General features: G+C 31.5%; 1 protein-coding gene across 1 annotated transcript; it reads left to right on the top strand.

Annotated features, from left to right (window-relative positions):
* The first annotated feature begins 15,775 nt into the window (after nt 1–15,775).
* On the top strand, nt 15,776–16,771 carry LOC114714193 (putative F-box protein At3g10430). The gene has a single exon (XM_028898919.1). The coding sequence runs from the start codon at nt 15,776–15,778 to the stop codon at nt 16,769–16,771; it is 996 nt and encodes a 331-aa protein (XP_028754752.1).
* The last annotated feature ends 2,902 nt before the right edge of the window (nt 16,772–19,673 follow it).

Consider the following 19,673-nt stretch of genomic DNA (forward strand, 5'->3'; position numbering starts at 1 on the left):
CCAACTGCTATTCGGAGTATCAAATCATACTGAACTCAGACCCACCCATGAAAATGTCACGTACTTTGGAAGAACACAACAGGTACGTGCATGGAAAACTTTCAATTGAATTTTTTTTTAAATTTTTATCATGTTTTTCTTTTGAGTGTTTTTGATTGAGGAATGGTTTTATGACTATATTTGGTTATACTGCTAAGAAATTGGCGAAAAGAAAATAATAAACAGGAGAAAAAACTTTTTATTGATTTGAGAACTAGATGAGAGTGGTTTCTAGTCAACATGTTTATTTAATTGATACTTTTACAAATTAGTTTTGTAATATACAATGATTGTTTGTTTTCTTGCACTGTAGTGATTAAAACATTGATTACTTATTTAGCTCTAATTAAGGCATTCTTTCCCTCCAATAATGCTTCTCAGTCTTTTACAATCCCAACTTTCATTTTTAGTTCGATGTGGGTAAGGTTCATGCGATTGAAGAGTTACATAGGATTATTTTCAGACTGGAATCCATCGAAGAAGAAATATCAGTTTGGAATAAAACGAGAATGTGAGTATGGAATGTGATTAAGGAATCATAGATTACGTTTGCCGCAAAGCATTGAAAATAAAGAGCAGGGATCGGGATTCGGATTGGAAAAAACCATTAAAGAGTATTTATTATGAGTAATTATTTGCTACATAAGATTAGGCAATCTCATGTGAGTAGGATTAGGGAATATCACATCTCTCCATGATGTTCCTAAGCCCCATATATATGGATTTATCTAATCCCAAGTAATAAGCAATCACTCATACTAAACACTCTTTTAATATATTTTTTTAATCCCAATCTCAATTCTTACTCTGATTTTTAATGCTTTTTACCAAACGGGACCATAGAAGTTTTGCCTTAAATTCTTTACCTCCTTTCATGAAACATTTACTTACTGCTGCATCTTCCATGGAGCATAGTAATGTGGTTGTAAGGGCATTAACTCGTGCAATTAAAAATTGGGCCAAGTACTTTCACAGTAGAGTTTCAAGTTATGGACATTGACGTGTCATACACCATCCTACTTGGCAGGCCTTGATTAGTGGTGCAAGAGCTGTGCATTCAAACAATTAACTGAAACAGGACAGTGTGTCAAATTTTAACAAAAAATTCCAATGCTTCTATACTTCATTAGACAAGCTGAGGAAACCAAAAATGTTGAACAAGAACACAAACAGCGTTTGGTAGAAGTTGCTCAGCACAAGTGTAGCATGAGAACTCAGCCCCAGATATCAGCTGACGATTAAAATTTAATACCTCACCATCACAAGCAGATTGTCATAAGCAAGCTTTAGGTTTTAATGGTGGGCGGGGACCAAGAGGCAAATTATGAAGAAGACTTGCTTTAAGGTGGTATAAAGTGAACATTAATGTTGAGGAGAAAAGTGTGGAATTTTGTGTCTCCTCTCTCTGCCACCTTCTTCTTTTCTCTCTGAATATTTCTCCTCTTCTCTCTGTAATTTCTTCCAGTAGCCTATGACTGAACATTAATTGTAAATATATATTCACCAGATTCCCCCCCTATTACAGGGGTGATCATCACACAGATACGCCAGCACAAAGTGACCACAAAAGACAACAATAGCAGCACATTTAAAGCAGATATTGAATGACCAGAACAAAATTGCTTCGTTACAGACAATTGCTCCTTGCCTTCAATTACAGGCAAATGGTATTGAAATCTGATGTTAAGATATCCATATCAGTTGAAATACATGCAACGAACCACACATCTCCACATTTCATATTCAAAACCAAAAAGAAACGAGGGAACACTTTCTTAACTTTTGACTCCAAAGAGAAACAAAACAATGACTTGCCTTCGTTTTATATCATTGCTGCAATATATTACAACAACCAAGCATGTGTAACAGGAACAGGTTCCAGCAAAATATATAGATTAATTTGATTTTATTACTGCTCACAAGCAACATTGTCCAGCTCAGATTCCCACAAAAGTTTTATACTAAGTTCACGATAATCAGATGCCTTTTAGATTGATAACAGTAGGGTAAAAGCATGTCTCTTTTAAGTGAATTTGACTTGTGTTATAGGCAAGAAGGGGCTTAAAAGCAAGGCTCAAATCTTAGCCACAACATAGTTAATCATGTTTCTCCTGCTAAAATGCCTTTCCTTTGGGTCTTGTGGTGATAAATCCACATCATTGATTATAACTTTTTTCCCCCCCCCCCAATAGGAGAATGAATGGTGAGATACAAATAACAAAAATTGTAGCAAGTGGTATCTTTACAAAGAAGAATATCTTCATTATTTTAAGACAGAAAATATCTAAAGAATGTATAACTAATCAAAATTTGACTGCGAGTCAAGGTTGTATGTAATACTAACTACACAAACTAGTGGCTTCAAAATTTGCTTCACTTGCTTTTCTTCCTTTTCATATAATATAAAATAAATTAGTATATTACACAGACACCTAGTCCCACATAACCCACACACCAAAAACTAAATTATTACATATTCATATACGAAAGAAAACAGAACAACCTGATATTATAGGTAGCTGAATATCTGTGTTCATCATTATATATAACATCTCCAAAGGGTATCAGGGATTCCACTAAAAAGGAGTAGAAAAGTAAAGCTACAATGCAATAACTAAGATTTAGCATATAAGAACTTCCATTCTGCGAATTGACTGGTACAAGGCTTTCCACGTAATCAAAAATACCAAAAAAACAGCCATGGATAATTAACATCGCTAACTCACAACTCGCTTCTGGTTTCTGATTCTTCACTTGAAGTTCACTTACATTGCAGACAATGTCATTCCCCCAAAAGGTCACTGGATGTAAATAGAATCGATGGGTGCTGCTCCTGTATTTCTCAGTCTAAGTCCATCCCTCCTCTAATTCACCTCTACCCTCCTCCGTCACCCACAAATCAACAAAAGAAGACCCAGATGTTCCCATCACAGTGACACTAATAATAGCTAGTTTGTTGTCACACGCAGTAAACTTATCATTTGAATTATTATCTAAAGCAGGCGATGGAAACAAGGTGAACACTTCCCTTGCTATGTCAAAGGAAACTACCATAAAAATTTTGTCTTCCCCCACAGGTGGCTTTGATCCAGTCCAATACACAGCTCCGTTAAAAGTTTTACAGTTTCCCCATGAAAAATTCGAGCTATTCGCTTCAAGTTGCCCGGTTCTATTTCTTTCCATGACCCTGTGCTTAATGAGTACACTTCCACTCGATTCACCTCTGTGTTAATTAAACTGCGCAGCATAGGTTCTGACTATCTTATATTCCTTGATAACTGGACTAAAACCAAATCCTAAAGAGCAAATACCCTTAAAACCATCCATAGTTCTGCTTCTAGGAACATTTCTAACCTCTCTAGTCGCTGGATTACACAATAAAAGGGAAGAAAGAGACATAGCATACTTGTCTATTTCAACACAGAGCAAGCCATTGCTGGAACCGATGATTTTATCACATCACAAGTCATACATTCTCAGAAATTCAAGGACTTGCAACTTGCGGTTGAGCAAATATAAATGCATCCGATGATATCTTCCTTGCAAAAGAAGACAAGATTTTTTAACACTTGAATGGTGGAGTTGTTCTGTGATAAAGTATGGCGTCCTGATGAAATTCTTCCAATGTTTGGAAACACATTGAAACCGGATTAGCGATTTTACAGGAAGTCGTATGAAAATGTTTGTGATGATTTCTTGGGGAAGAAATGGGGCGTCGCCGTCCATCGGTGCTACAGCTTCGCAGCTTCCCTCGTCTATAGTTGGAGTAGTTCTCGTATGAATAAATCGTTTTTGTTTTATATTATTTAGGCCAATATCTGTATATCAATAATTTTTTTTGACGAAAAATTATTATTTTTAGTGCTTCAACTTTTAACTTAGTCTAATTTAATTTCTGAAATTTTGACTCACTTAAAAATCAGTCTTTAAACTTTGTTCATTTAATAATTTAATCCTTTCTATACATAATTCTATCTAACTGATCAATTACTTATCCTAGTGGCACTTGACTCATCAATTGGTGGCTTCCAGCTCAGCTACTACGTATGTGAAAGATTAATTTTCCTAATATTTAAACATTACATGCTAAATATTTTATATTTGGTTAAATAAATAAATTTATTCAAGTGGTATTCTTTCTAAATATTTAAATACTTACAATTTAACTTTTAGCTAACTGTTTATCATGAACCTAAAATAATAACGAAATTTCAACGTCAAATATCAAACATGACTGATTCAAATCCGATCATATGGTTTAGGGTATCTTTTCTGTTATACTGTGCTTTACAAATTTGATTTGGTAACTAACTTTAAATTAGTTAGAGACTATGATATACTTAAATTTAAAATTGATTTTAATTTTTTTTTTGCACTTATTACATCTAACTAAAAAGATAATAACATAAAAATATATCTATATAATTATTGTGTTTTAAACTATTATACTCGACTAAGAGATTATGAACATCATAAATAAATTTCATATAATTTATTATCAGTAATCTATGATATTTTTGTTATTAATTATTTGGATATCTAATTTAATATCACTATAAGAATATATCTTCTATGATTTTCATTTTCTCCCATTATCTTCTCTAATCAAGTTTTGTTTTGAGTATGATTTTATAATTCTGTTAGGGAAAAAGAATGAATGCGCATAGAAATATGTAATTTATAAACTTTTCGTGAAAATGTTTATTTAATCCCTTAAGGTATATTTCATTTTATTTCTTTAATTTTATTAATTTGTATGTTAGCAATTCAAATTTTAAGATTTAATTAATTTTATGCACATAAAAATTAAATAAGTACTTACAGTTTAATTTTAAACTAATTTTTTTATCGTTAACTAAAAAATAAATGATGAAATGTTTTTCTTTCAAATAATGAAATTTCAATATCAAATAGCATTTATGATTTATTCAAATATTTCTCTTATTTTTCTTTTATATCAAATAAATATTATTGACAGCAAGATTTTAAACACATGCCAGACATGGGCAATTGAATTATATCTCATTTTATTCTTAGAATTAAAATGAAAATCCTCGTGCGTTTTCTATGAAACAAATTTATGTTTTTTTTTTACGAAGTAAAATCACCTACCATCTCAACTAACAGCTTGGTAATAAAATATCCTGTACTATCATATTATCTTAAAAATATGAAACGCACTCCTTGTTAATTTTCTTTTTCATTGATCTCCCACGGAAATGGCCACTGACTTTTTTTCTTTTTTCTTTTTAGATCCCGAGCAGCGATACTTCAATACCATAGTAACCCAATTTCTTCATGTATCCACATATGACATTCATAGAACATTTTTGGTGACATTGTATCCATTGATCGTTGCACCAAGGTACATGGATGGCTCAAAAACGCATCCCTGTGTCCCCAAAAACACAAACGATACAATATACTACCTCCAATCCTTAATATAAGATCCTGTTTGACTTTTATTTTGATCCTAAATATAAGAACCTAATCTATTTTATCTCTCATATTTATACATTTTTTTCTAAGATAGCCCTTTTAAAAATGATAGTTCTAGTCAATACACTTGATTAGCTAGGATATTTAAGAAAAAATAGGACAAATAACTAACTCAACTTACTTCCTTAATCTCCTCAAATTAGTTAACTGGCTCTTATAATTAGGACCGGATGTAGTATAATGATAATTACTGTGAATAAGGAGAAAAAAAAAATTTTATGTTAAGAATACATGACCTTGTCAAGTTAACTATTAAGGAAAACGAAGTAAATCCGATGTCGAGGAATTTTGGCAGCACAACGTTTCATTAAATCTTGCTTTACCAGGAAATATAAGATATTCATACAGATCTCCAACTGAGCAGAAGAAGTAACTACAAGAAAGGGGACGTCATACAATGATTCAATTGAACCTCTCAACTTGGTTTTGTGAGACAGTCCAAATTTCCATCCTGCAAAATAACTCATTGAACATATCAGAATAATGCTCTGGGATACCTGGCAAGTGTACAGAGAGGATCTTTCATGTGCTGATTTACCTACAGACCTTGTGTCTTGATCATCTATCCTAAGTTTCTGTCTTCTTTTCTTCTTTCAATTTTTTTTTAAACTTTCAATTCCAAGAAAAAAAGAAGTCCAGAAAAATATAAGATAATCAACATACTCTAAATTTGCAGAGTATGTAATGATAAAAGAAACTATACAAAAATGAAAAACAAGAATCAACACAGACGATAGGATGAGTTTTCATTTCAGACAAGTGTCCACGTGATAATGAGTAACCGTCAATATCATAAAATTTAAAATTTTGATATACTTTTTAGTTTGAGATCATTGTAGATTATCAGAAAATAAAATTGAAAAATCAGTAAGTAAACAAATAATGCTCATAGAAAACAAACACAGGAAGTGACAATGTCTCGAGCACATAAAAGTCATTACATGGATGACTGAAAACTTCATGCCCAGATTCCAAAACCAGATACTGTTCTGATACACCAATAATTCGAGGAGTACATCCACTTGCAAGATAGAATAACTACTCAATTATGAATGCATATTACCTGGACAAAAAGCACCAGATAAGCCACACACAAAGCAGCTAAATTAAATATCCATCTTTAGAAGAAAGACGAACAACCAGAACTTACAAGTGAAATAAAAAGCAAGAAACGTTTGGTACATAATATCCCAAGAGGACAGCAAGCCTTAGTACAGAATGATCTAGATTGTTCCAGGTCTATTTTCAAAAAAGTCTTGAAACAAAGTACTCCTCCGATCCTTAATATAAGACATATTTAACTAATTTGATTAGATTAAAGAAATTATGTAAGTTAGTTAATTATAAGAAATGTGACATTTTTCTCTCTAAAATAACATAATCATCTTTTTTAATACTCCTTCTTCCTCTTCTACTTGATTATGGTTGAGGGAGTATACATAGGAATAATTTAGAGAAAATTGATAAACATGAGAAATTAGTCTTACATTTAGGATAAAAACTAACTCAATAATTAAGTCATATATTAAGGACCGGAGGAGTAAATTTACAATGGGTCATCTCACCCGAAAAGAGGGGCAAAAAAAAGAGTAGACAGTAAATTTTGCAATGCAAAAAGTATCATAGCCCTTCAATGTGGATGCTGTCGAAGTGGTAAAAGGCTTTCTGCATAATTGAGTATAAGCTGACATTTGCCGCATACGCCAATAGTCTAGCTCTTGAATTCATTACTAGTGAGATCGAACATGACAATTTTTGTTTCATTATTCTTCATACCTTCAGCTCCAGGCATCACTTGAACTTTGCAGATGATTTTATTCCTGCAAATAGTTTGCGGACATAAAATCCATGGATATGGGCATTGAAAAGGACTGGTAGTATATTTCTTAGTCCAAGTCCATTTCTCCCCTGATGCACCTGTACCCTCCTCCATCACCCACAGATCAATTGACGAAGTTTCAGAGTTTCCATAGCAGTGGGATAAAGTATAGCAAGCTTGTGCTCATACATAGCAAAACTAACACCGTCTTCATAGCTTATTTCAGTAGGCATTGGAATCAAAGTAGATACTTCCATTGCCATGTCAAATGAAACTATCCAGTCACTAGCAACAATTTCACACTTCTTCCCTTATCTACTTTATACTCTACTGTGTATCCAAACCAAAAGATAGCTCCATTAGCAGTAAAATTTTCAGCATATCAACGTCGTACAACCCCCAGGTTCCCGACCTCTACCTCCTTCCATGACCCCATACTTAATGAATACACCTCCACCTTCTCAACCATTTCATCATCCAAAGAAACAAAAAGTCTCACTATCCTGTAATCATTAAGAATTGGATTGAACCCAAATCCTACCTCGTAATCCGTATCCTTAAACAATTTAAGGCGTCGGAGCACTTGTTTGACTTCTTTAGTCGCCGGGTTATACAACAGAAGGGAATGAGACTTATTAATGACCTCAAGACAGAGCAACCCATGATGGTAATAGAGGTTCCTGACGGTCAGCTTGGAATTCCTGAGCGGGATCTTATGAAGTTCGTGGACTTCCATCTCGCCATTGAGCAAACAATAGTAACAGAGATAACATGCGATCAAACATTTTAAAAGAAGAAAAGGGTTTCGATGGGTAGAGTGATGCAAGTGGTCTGCGATGAAAGAAGGGGATCTGAAGAGAATTTTCCAATCCCTGCACACACTTTGAAATCTGAGTAAAGACTTTCCCGGAAGCCGTACGAGTATATCTCTAATGATTTCCTGGGGAAGAAATGGCGTGCAGCCATCCAATTCCATCTGCTTCATGGTGCTCGAGAATACGATTTGATTGAATATTTAACATGACAACTAATACAAGGATTATATTATAAAAATATATATAAATATTAGAGACAAAAAGAATTAGGATATTATATTTAAAACCAAATTGAAAGTCAAATTAACTCTTATATTAAGTATCAGAAGTAGTAAATAAATAAAAAGTATTAAAATGTAAACAATTCAGAATTATAATGAAAAAACTATTTTACTATTTTATAACTTTTTCTATTTTTCACTCCGATTTTAAACTTTATCGCTATTGCACATCACCTCCCTAATCATTAACAGGGTAAATTAAGAACCTTAATTTTTTATGTTTTGATTATCAACACTCGTACCATTAAAAATACCATTAAAGTTAAAGAGTTTTGACATCTCATAGTTTTTATATTTTTATTATATTTTTTATAATTTAGAAAATAATATTTGGCATTCGGAATTTAATTTTTGAGTATTTTATAATTTTTAATTTAAAAAAGATATGGTCAAATAAATATTTTAAATTCCTTTTATCTATTTTATTTTAAGTATAATAATATTTAAAATTGTATGTCAAGTGATAAATATTATTTTTCAAAATGATATCATATATAATAGAAAATATAAAAATTATGACCAGACAACAATTGTTAATTTTGACAATAATTTTAATAGCATGAAGATTGATAACCAAAATATAAAATATTAGGATCTTTAGTTCAAACTTTAAAAGGTTAACGAAGTGATCTGAAAATTTTATCCTATTCTTTTCATTGAAAAAGTAGCTGTATTAATAAATTTATTAAATTTACTTTTTGGCCAATATCAATAATCAATAAATTGATAAACATTAAAACAATTACAGATGAATTCTAAATTTGATTAAATACAATATGCAATTATTATGAAATTACTTTAAAATCTAAACTTTTCGTCAAATTTTCAATATTAAAAAGATTTTAATAACAAATGTCATTTATTTTTAATTCAATTTCTGTTATTCACTGATAAGATGTTAAACATTTTTTTTAAAATATCTTGAATAGGAGTAATATTTGGCATAAAGATTTTTTAATTTTTAATTTATTTAAATAGGTACTAAATTGTGCAATTAATCATTGATAATTTCATATCAATTTAATCGATTCATATTGCTAACAAATACTTAATAATTAATATCATACGATTCTTTTTTTTTTAAGAAACTATGTAAGGTCTATGAGTCATGTCGTGAAAAGGAGCGTAATAAAACATCAATATTAATTAATTCATAATTAGATGACTATATTGATCGAACCAACAAGTCAAGAGTCCCAAGAAAGAATATTAATTCAAGTTAATACAAGCTAATTTATTTAATTTATTAATATAAATAATATTAACTAAAATAGTATTAACTTAAATTACTATTTTTCTTAGAATCAATTTTAGAATAGTATAATTATATTCTAATTTTTATTATATTTATATTCTAATTAGAATATAGTATAATAGAAATAAATAATAATTAATTATGATTAACAATAATTATTTATTAATAAAGTTAATTATAAAATATATTAAATTTAATTGCGATATTAATAATTTCGTTTTCTAAAGAAGACATATGGAGGGAAAAAAAACACTGTAAATACTAATCTAATCAAAGACCAGACCAACTCAAACTACTTAAAAGAAGTTGCAAAGGCTTTTTTCACCACCATAATTTCAAGTTTCAAGTATATATAAAAATATGGACAACCTAGTACTTAAATAACAGGATTACAAGAGTTGACAAAACAACTTATGAAAAATTTTTAGACATCTAAATAATATTAGAGCTGGAATGTTTATTGTTCATAACATCTGATTATGTGAGCCATATCAGGATGCTTAATATCAATGTATTATGCAGACATCTTAATTCACAATCATCACTATTATAAACTGAGGACGAGGTACTTTGCAGTGTTACGGACTTCAATTCTCCTAAAGAGGAAAAGAATATCCAAACTAATCATTTTTACACATTACACTTTGATTATTTTTTTTCCATCAATGTTTTTTTTAAATAATTAGATACAACAGAATTTATGAAAATTTAAGATAATAAATATACAGAGCGTGTAATGATAAAAGAAACTGTATAAAGGTGAAATACAAGAATCAACATGTATGTATGTATGTATGTATGTATGTATGTATGTATGTATGTATGTATGTATGTATGTATGTATGTATGTATGTATGTATGTATGTATGTATGTATAACCATCAATATAATGAAACTTCAAATTTATTGATATACCTTTTACCTTGAGCACATTGGAGGAATCAGAAAATAAGCTTTAAAAATCAATAATCAATAAATAAACAAATAATGCTAATAGGAAACAAAACTCTGGAAGTGACAATGCCTCTAGCACATGGAAATTATTACTGGTGACAATTCCTGGTTGAACCCAGCTACAGGGATGGCTGAAAATATTACCTGGACTAAAAGTACCAGATAAGCCACACAGAAAACAGCTAAGTTATATATATATATATATATATATATATGTATATATGTATGTATGTATGTTTGTATGTATGTATCCATCTTTAGAAGAAAGACAAGCAACCTGAAATTATAGTTAAGTCAAATAAAAAAGCAAGAAATATCTGGTACATTATATATCTGCATTCATCGTTCTGAATAACATCTCAAGAGGACAGCAAGCCCTAGTACAGAATGATCTAGACTGTTCCAGGTTCATATTCACACAAGTCTTGAAACAAAATAGGCAGTAAATTTTGCAATGTAAAAAGCATCATAGCTCTTCAATGTGGATGTTGTGAAAGTGGTATGAGGCTTTCTGCATAATTATATATGAACTGATGATGGCCGCATAAGCCTATAGCACAGCTCTTGAATTCATTACTAGCGAGATTGAACATGACAAATTTTGTTTCATCATTCTTCACCTTACCTTCAGCTGCAGGCATCAATTGAACTTTGCAGATGATTTTATTCCTCCAAATAGTTTGCGGACATAACTTCCATGGATATCGGCACGGAAAAGGACTGGTAGTATATTTCTTAGTCCAAGTCCATTTCTGCCCTGATGCACCTGTACCTTCCTCCATCACCCACAAATCAATTGATGAAGTTTCAGAGTTTTCAATAGCAGTGGGATAAAGAATGGCAAGCTTGTGCTCATACACAGCGAAACTAACACCATCTTTATAGCGTATTTCAGCAGGCATTGGTATCAAAGTGGATGCTTCCTTCGCCATGTCAAATGAAACTATCCAGACTCTTCCAGCAATTTCACACTTCTTCCCATTATATACTTTATGCTTTACTGTATGCCCAGACCAAAAGATAGCTCCATTAGCACTAAAACTTTCACCATGTTTAAGTTTCACAATCCCTAAGTTCCCAACCTCTACCTCCTTCCATGATCCCATATTTAATGAATTCACCTCCACCTTATTAACCATTTCATCATACCCAGAAACAAAGAGCCTAACTATGTTGTAGTCATTAAGAATTGGATTGAACCCAAATCCTACATCGAACACTGTACCCGTAAATCTTTCAAGGCGTCGGGGCACTTGTTTGACTTCTCTATATAGTCGCCGGATTATACAAGAAAAGGGAATGACACTCATTAAGGACTTCAAGACAGAGCAAACCATTTTTGGAATAGAGGTTCCTGACAGTCAACCTAGAATTCTCAAGAGGGATCTCATGAAGTTCGCGGACTTCCATCTCGCCATCGAGCAAACAATAGTGATAGAAATCACACGCGATAAAACATTTCAAAAGAAGAAAAGGGTTTCGATGACTAGAGTGATGCAAGTGGTCTGCGATGAAAGAAGGGGATCTGAAGAGAATTTTCCAATCTTTGCATACACATTGAAATCGGAGCAAGGACTTTACCGGAAGCCTTATGAGAATGTCTCTAACTATTTCTTGTGGAAGAAATGGTGCGCTGCTATCCATTTCCAGCTGCTCCATTGTGCTCGAGGATGAGAATGGGAAGACTCCGCACTTCATTGGAGGCAGAAAATTAGGGATTAATAAAAAAAAAGTAATAAATATTATTATTATTATTAAATAAAAAGTGTTCATAGTAAACAATTCAGATTGGACAAAAAATTCACAATTATGATGAAAAAGTATTTTACAACTTTTTGTTCATTTTTTTTCATTATTTAATACTATAATACTCTTCCGATCCTAAATAATAAAACCCCTTTCATAGTGTAATTACATTATAAAAAGAGTCTTATATTATTGACTAGAGGAGTAATAATTTTGTGAGTGCCTTTATATTTTTTTACTGAAAAAGTAGCTATGTCAATAAATTTAATAAGCTTACTTTTTGGCCAATATTAATAGTCAATAAATCGATAAACATTAAAACAGTTACAGATTAATTTTAAATTCGATTAAATACAATATGCAATTATTATGAAAGTAATTTAAAGTTTAAACTTTTCATAAAATTTCCAATATTAACAAGATTTTATTGTCAAATTGTCATTTATTTTGAATTCGAGTTCTCTGTTATTCTATGATAAGATGTTAAACAAGCATTCTTTTCAAATAAACATCTTAAATAGGAGTAATATTTTCATAAAAATATTTCACTTTTTAACCTATTCAACACATGTACTAAATTGTGCAATTAATCATCGATGAGAATCAAATCGATTCATTTTAGTATTACTGACATGCACATAACAATTAATATCATGCAAATTCCTCCAAGTCTAAAAGTGAAAGGAATAAAATTTTTTTAAAAAAATAAAAAATTTACAAGTGCAAAAATATCACGATATCATACAAATTCAATTTATTGTAAAAAATTGTATCTGAATCCACTTTAAATTTATAAAATATTTTAATTAAGATACTAACATATGAAAAAAAATGTAAATATTAATCCAATCAAAAACTAAAACAACTGAAACTACTTGCAATGTTGCACAGATGCTTAAGGTTGCAAGTTGTATGGAACCCACAATCTTTCACTTATAAAGAAGTTTCCATGCCATTTGATCGGAAGACCACTTGATAACGTTCCAACTTTAGCATCATCAGTTTCTTCTAATCCTACACAATCTGTAGCTGAACCACTGTCTCAAATAAGTTCCCCGCCTCATCCAATATTGCAATGAGATATTGCTCCTTCTCTTATGTAACCAGTGTCATTTTCAGTCTCCAATCTCAATGATTCTCCTGCACCAGAATCCTAACCTTCAATACAAACCAGTTCTGATCATTCTTGTTCTTTACCTCTGCAAACCAATATTTTATATGACTCTTATGGTTGACTTTCTTCCTTCCTCCCCTCATTGTGATCCCCTTCCGCCATCTCATCTTTGTTGTGAATATTGTGTGTGGGTGTGTCAAAAGAAGAGTCTCACATTACTTAGAATTGTAGAGGATTAGAGGTCCAAGTAATAACCAATTCTGGGCTACTAAATGGGCTAAAATGAGAAGTGAATTTGTATGCACAACGGGGTCACCGGAGATAAATCCAGCAATTTTTCCCTATCCCTTGAGCATTAGTCAAACGCAGTATTAGGCATTTATATACAAAATATCTGTCTAATTAATATGTCATTTCAATCACCATCATGCCTTATCAATGTTCGTAACAGACAACTTTAAACTACTCATTAAATTGTATCCATGACTATTAATCAATGAGTTAATTGCTACTAAATGCATTTTTTTTTAACTTTCATTATTTTGCTCATCCTGTTTTTGTAAGAAGGATCCCTTTAATCCTAGCGGCTCCCTTGCTTTGTCCCTAGTTGCGAAATACTCCTCTGGTCCTTAATATAGGACTCAATTGTTGAGTTGGTTTTGGTTCTAAATATAAGACCTATTTATTATATTTATCAATTTTCTCTAAATTATCTTTATAGATACTCTCTCAACCATAATCAAGTAGAAGAGGGAGAGAGGGGTATTAAGAAATATGATTATGGTGTTTTAGAAAAAACGTGTCACATTTCTTATAATTAACTAACTTACCTAACTTTTTTAATCTAATCAAATTAGTTAAATAGGTCTTATTTATATTAAGGACCAGAGGAGTAACTTTTAAGGACATTATCCATAGGACAAGACTTGGATTTACCACTTACCTGCAGGTGTTGTTGTCTACAAGATTTGCGCATTACAGATGACGTTAGAAGACTCATTGAATTTTGGACAATTTAGGTGTTGTCACCAACAATCTTGAGAGCTAATAATGTATCACTTGTTTTGGCATTCATCGGCAACAGGGTCATCAAACAGGAAGACCTCTTAGCTTTGTTCTCTTTTGATTTCATAGTCCTGTTTAAATTAGCGTTTTTCTCTTATATGATAAAAAGTTTGGGTTAAGTCTCATGTTTGTTGTTTGTGGCCCATTTTAGGACATAAGTAGAGACCTGATGATAGAACAATGGCCAAACATGCAGCTCATGGCCTCTTTCGCATGATTGAGATGACAAGGGGTGAACCTTTAGTGCTTGTAGAGGCCAGCGATAACTTGAGTGTTGGGTTCTAACTCACATATCCTAAGATCTTACAGTTATTTCCCTAACTGCTGCTTATGTTCAAGCCCTTACAACTCCTAATAACAAACTCAAAGTCCTGGCAAAGGAATTTGAAGCTTTAGTGAGTATAAAACATTGGTCCCATGCACGTTCATTCACCTGAAGCTAAATATATTGTTGGGGGTAAATGGGTTTTTAGAGCGAAAGAAAATCCAGATGAAACAAGTAATAAGGCTAGATTAGTGGAAAAAGGTTTCCATCAAACAGATTGTTGCCAGATTAGTGACTCGTGTGTGGCTCCATTGATTTCGTTTGAAGCGGTTAGTGAATTTCACATTCACCCGATCTCCAACACGGTTATTATCGTATCTTCCCATTCTCATATGTATTTTAAATTTTCAATTAAAAAAGCTTAAAAATCGTACAACTTACCTAGTTGACAAATAAATCTCCCATTATTTAGGATCATGATATCATACTTTCTTTCTTTTTCAATTTAGTTTTCTTGAGTCCACAAATACAATCATGAAATATGAATAAGAATGATGATTATTAAATATAATTCAATGAATGGCATTAATATTTAAATATTATTTTCATTTATAATAATATTATTATTAAAAATAATTCAAAACTTTATGTGAATGCAAATTCTAAATAAAAAACATCGTATATTAAGTAAGAAATAAATGAAAAAGAAAGGCGTATGAGGGTAGATACGACACTGAAATTCCGCTAGGATCTTTTTCAACGCATATACTAATAATTATCTATTATTGCTTTTCTATAGCAGAAGTTTGGATGAAAATCAACCGATCGGCTGAGGATCCGTGGTTACAACTTACGACTTTGACACAAGAGCAAAGAATGGTTTCATTTTAAATTTTATTGTTTTGCCGAAATACTTCCCGTTAATGTCCAGTCCATATTTACCTACTTTAACCTCAGTCCCACCATCAGAACTTTCAGAACTCTCCTTGTCCAATATGGGGAACACCATGAAAGTGATGGACGACCACAACAACATACTCTTTATTCCCTGCGATGTCATATGTAACATTCTCAAAAGACTTCCGATGAAATCCCTAATTCGATTTCAATGCGTATACAGAGATTGGAAAAATCTCATCAAGTCTTTGTCTTTTACCGGAGAACACCTCCACCACACCAGTCATCCAACCCTTTTGCTTCTCCTCAGATGTTACCGCAGGGTTAGTTTGCGCATTGTGTTGGTGGATCATCCCACCATGCAGGTGCTTGAAATTCAAAAGCCACCTTTGATCGATCCCTCCATTAATTTTAGGATCGTGGGTTCCAGTAATGGCTTGGTCTGTGTTGAGGTGGGCAACGAGGATCGTTGCATGGTCCCTTCTCCTTTCAGCCCAAAGAAAAATGGTACGGTTTCCCCTTACTTTTTATTATGGAATCCCCTGACCAGACAGTTTAGGGAGGTGCCCAGAACTATGAAGGGTTCTAATGGTTATTACGATGTCGGATTTGGTTTCAATCCCACTACTGATGATGATTTCAAGATAGTGACAACTTATGTAACTCAATTTCGTTTTGCCGTTAATCCCGTGGAAGTTTATTCATTAAACTCTGGGTCTTGGACGGAAGTAGAATCAGAAAACTTTGAGGGCATAAATATTAGAAAAGGGGGGAAAGTCATTGTTAATGGTGTTATGTTTATGTTTGGTGGAAAGCAGGGGCCGGGTGATGATTCTAATACGGCGGTTTCGATTGACCTAACAAAGCAGGTGTGTGTCTCGACGCCATTGCCTTTTTTAAAATATGAATATAAACGAAGTAATACAAGGCTTACTGTGTACGAGAACAAACTAGCTTTGGTTGTTGTTACTGAACCTTATATGATTCATTTGTGCATCAAGGGGAAGATGGATTTGGACTAAAAAAATATACTGCTAGCACCCTTTGTGACCAGTTATGTCCACTCGCGTTAAACCCAGTGACTATTTGGAAGAATGAGATTGTCTTCCGTCCTTTTTATTTGAATGGGGATGATGATGAAAAGAAAAGGTTGTACCTGCTCAATCTCACTATTAATGAGTTTAAGAGGTTTAGAATTAAATGTGGCCCCGGCCTTGTCCATGGTAATTTTAATCATGTGGAAAGTCTTGTATCAGTTGGCAACATCAACAATAAAGAACCTTAATCCTAAATTTTACTTCGTTTAAACACTTTTGATGGAAATAAATTCAAATTAATTTCTCATTTTGTATCTATAGTTGTTGAGTCCTTTTGGCGAAATGGTGCACTATGATACTCCTCCGGTCCTAAATATAACACCATTTTCGTAGTAAAACTTTGTTTAAACACTTTCTCCACTAGCAGTAAAACTTTCACCATATTTAAGTTTCACATCCCCTAAGTTCCCAACCTCTACCTCCTTCCATGACCTTATATTTAATGAATGCCCTTCTACCTTATTAACCATTTCATCATCTGCAGAAACAAAAAGTCTCACTATGTTGTAATCATTAAGAATTGGATTGAACCCGAATCCTACATGAACTCTGTACTCCTAAATCTTTCAAGGCATCGGGGCACTTGTTAGACTTGTCTGCTCGCTGGATTATACAATAAAAGGGAATGAAACTTATGATTGGAAATGAGGTTCCTGACTTTGAACTTAGAATTCTCAAGAGTGATCTTATGAAGTTCCTGGATTTCCATCTCGCCATAGAGCAAACAATAGTGACAGAGATCACATGGGATCCAACATTTTAAAAGAAGAAAAGGGTTTCGATGACTAGAGTGATGCAAGTGGTCTGCGATGAAAGAAGGGATCTGAAGAGATTTTTCCAATCTTTGCATACACATTAAAATCGGAGTAGTAAGGAGTGAGGACTTTACCGGAAGCCGTATGAGAATGTCTGTGACTATTTCTTGTGGAAGAAATGGCGTACGGCCATCCATTTCTATCTACTTAACGTGCTCCAGATTTTGATCAGACCGGATTATCGCTTTCCGGGTCATTAAAATTGTGATTGCACCAATCGTTCTTTTCAATGAGCACTTTATTGGGAAAAACTAGATTAGACTGGTTATCAAATATATGTTGATTTGGATAAAGAAAAAGAGGTTTTAATTGTTCAAAAAAAATGGTGCAATAAATATAAAATGCAAAGAAGTAAATCTTTTTGGTTTTTTAAATAAATAAAGGCATGTTTTGGATTAAAAGGAAGGTATGATAGGATAGACTCTTGATGATGAAAACTCAGCTATTATTGCTTTTAAATTGATTGGGAGTTTTCAAAATCTCTAAGTCTGATAAAAGCCCCAGGTAATCACTTGGATCCAATGCTTTAATTAATGAAAACTCACTTTAATCAAAGTTGATTGACATGTCTTAAAACATTGTTAAAAACCACTTAGAGATTTGTAAGACTTGATTTAGGATTTGTAAATCTTGTATTTAAACTACTGCAATGTAATTAGATTGGATGCTGTTTAATGTTGAATTATTTATATGAATATTTCAGTTTTGAATTCTTGTGGTCAGTTGATTGTTAGTGATTATTGATTATTATTTTGTTTACTTGGCATTTTGTAGTTGTTGATTGACAATATGAGGACACTATCATCATCCATTCATTTACACTCTAAGTGGTTGTTCACTACAAAAAAAAACAGTTGATTAGCAACGGAATTTGCGACAAAAACAAATTTCGTTGCTAATTTTTGATGTTAATTTTTTTGATGGATTAGCGATGGAATTTTTATCTGTCACTAAATTCCGTAGCTAATCCGTTGAAAAATTCGTCAATAAATATTTAGCGACGAAATTTTTCCGTCAGAAATTTCCGTTGCTAAATTGTTTATCACATAAGTTTTTGTCACTAATTCTGTCGCTAATTCTATTCTGTCATAATTTCGTCGCTAATCCATCACTAATTTTAAATTTTATTATTTTAAATTATAATCTTACAAAAATTTATATAATAACAATTAAGAATATGATCATTTAAAAACATTTTTAATTATAAAATAAATTGATATATTTGTGGAGTTGGTGTTAATGAAAATATCATCATCATTCATATTATCATTATGTATATATTGAAAATAAAAAGACAATTTTTTAGAAAACTTGTTTATATTTTGTTAAAATAAATTCCTCTTGATTATTAATAATAATTAAAAAAATATAAGAAGAACATTAATAACTTTCTTATACAAACTAATATATTGAAATATATAATATTTTATCATCTATACAATATATTGAAATATATAATATATGATAGAAATTCAAAACAAAATAAATTTATATGAGCACAAACTAATATTAAAGTGAATTTTGAATTTCAATCATTAAACAATAAAATTTAATTATAATATAATTAATACCCATGATATAGATTGATTTTGATCTTCAATACAAACACAAGTGGTATATATAAAGAATTTTAAGAAAATAAATTACATAGTATATATATACAAGTAAGAGAATACTAATTATCATAATCTATTCAAATCATTTAATTTTTTATATAGAATAATTTATTAGATTTTATTATAGTGGTTATTTTTTAATAATAAGATTTTTTAACTAATTGTAAATGATTTTTTTCAAATATATAAAACACATTAGATAATATAATATAATATAACATTAGATAATATAACATAATGTAATATAATACATATATAATCAAATTGTATATCTTATCAATGTTAATTAAAAACTAAATTTAAAAAATATTTATAAAAAAGTTATTTATGTTTTAAAATTCAAAACTAGTGTCGTTAGAAATTAGAATTATATTAAGAATATTTACTTAAAAATAA

Source organism: Neltuma alba, unplaced genomic scaffold (genome assembly GCF_004799145.2).
Source record: "Neltuma alba isolate B1F8T4 unplaced genomic scaffold, ASM479914v2 tig00011494_pilon, whole genome shotgun sequence".
Classification (NCBI taxonomy): domain Eukaryota; kingdom Viridiplantae; phylum Streptophyta; class Magnoliopsida; order Fabales; family Fabaceae; genus Neltuma; species Neltuma alba.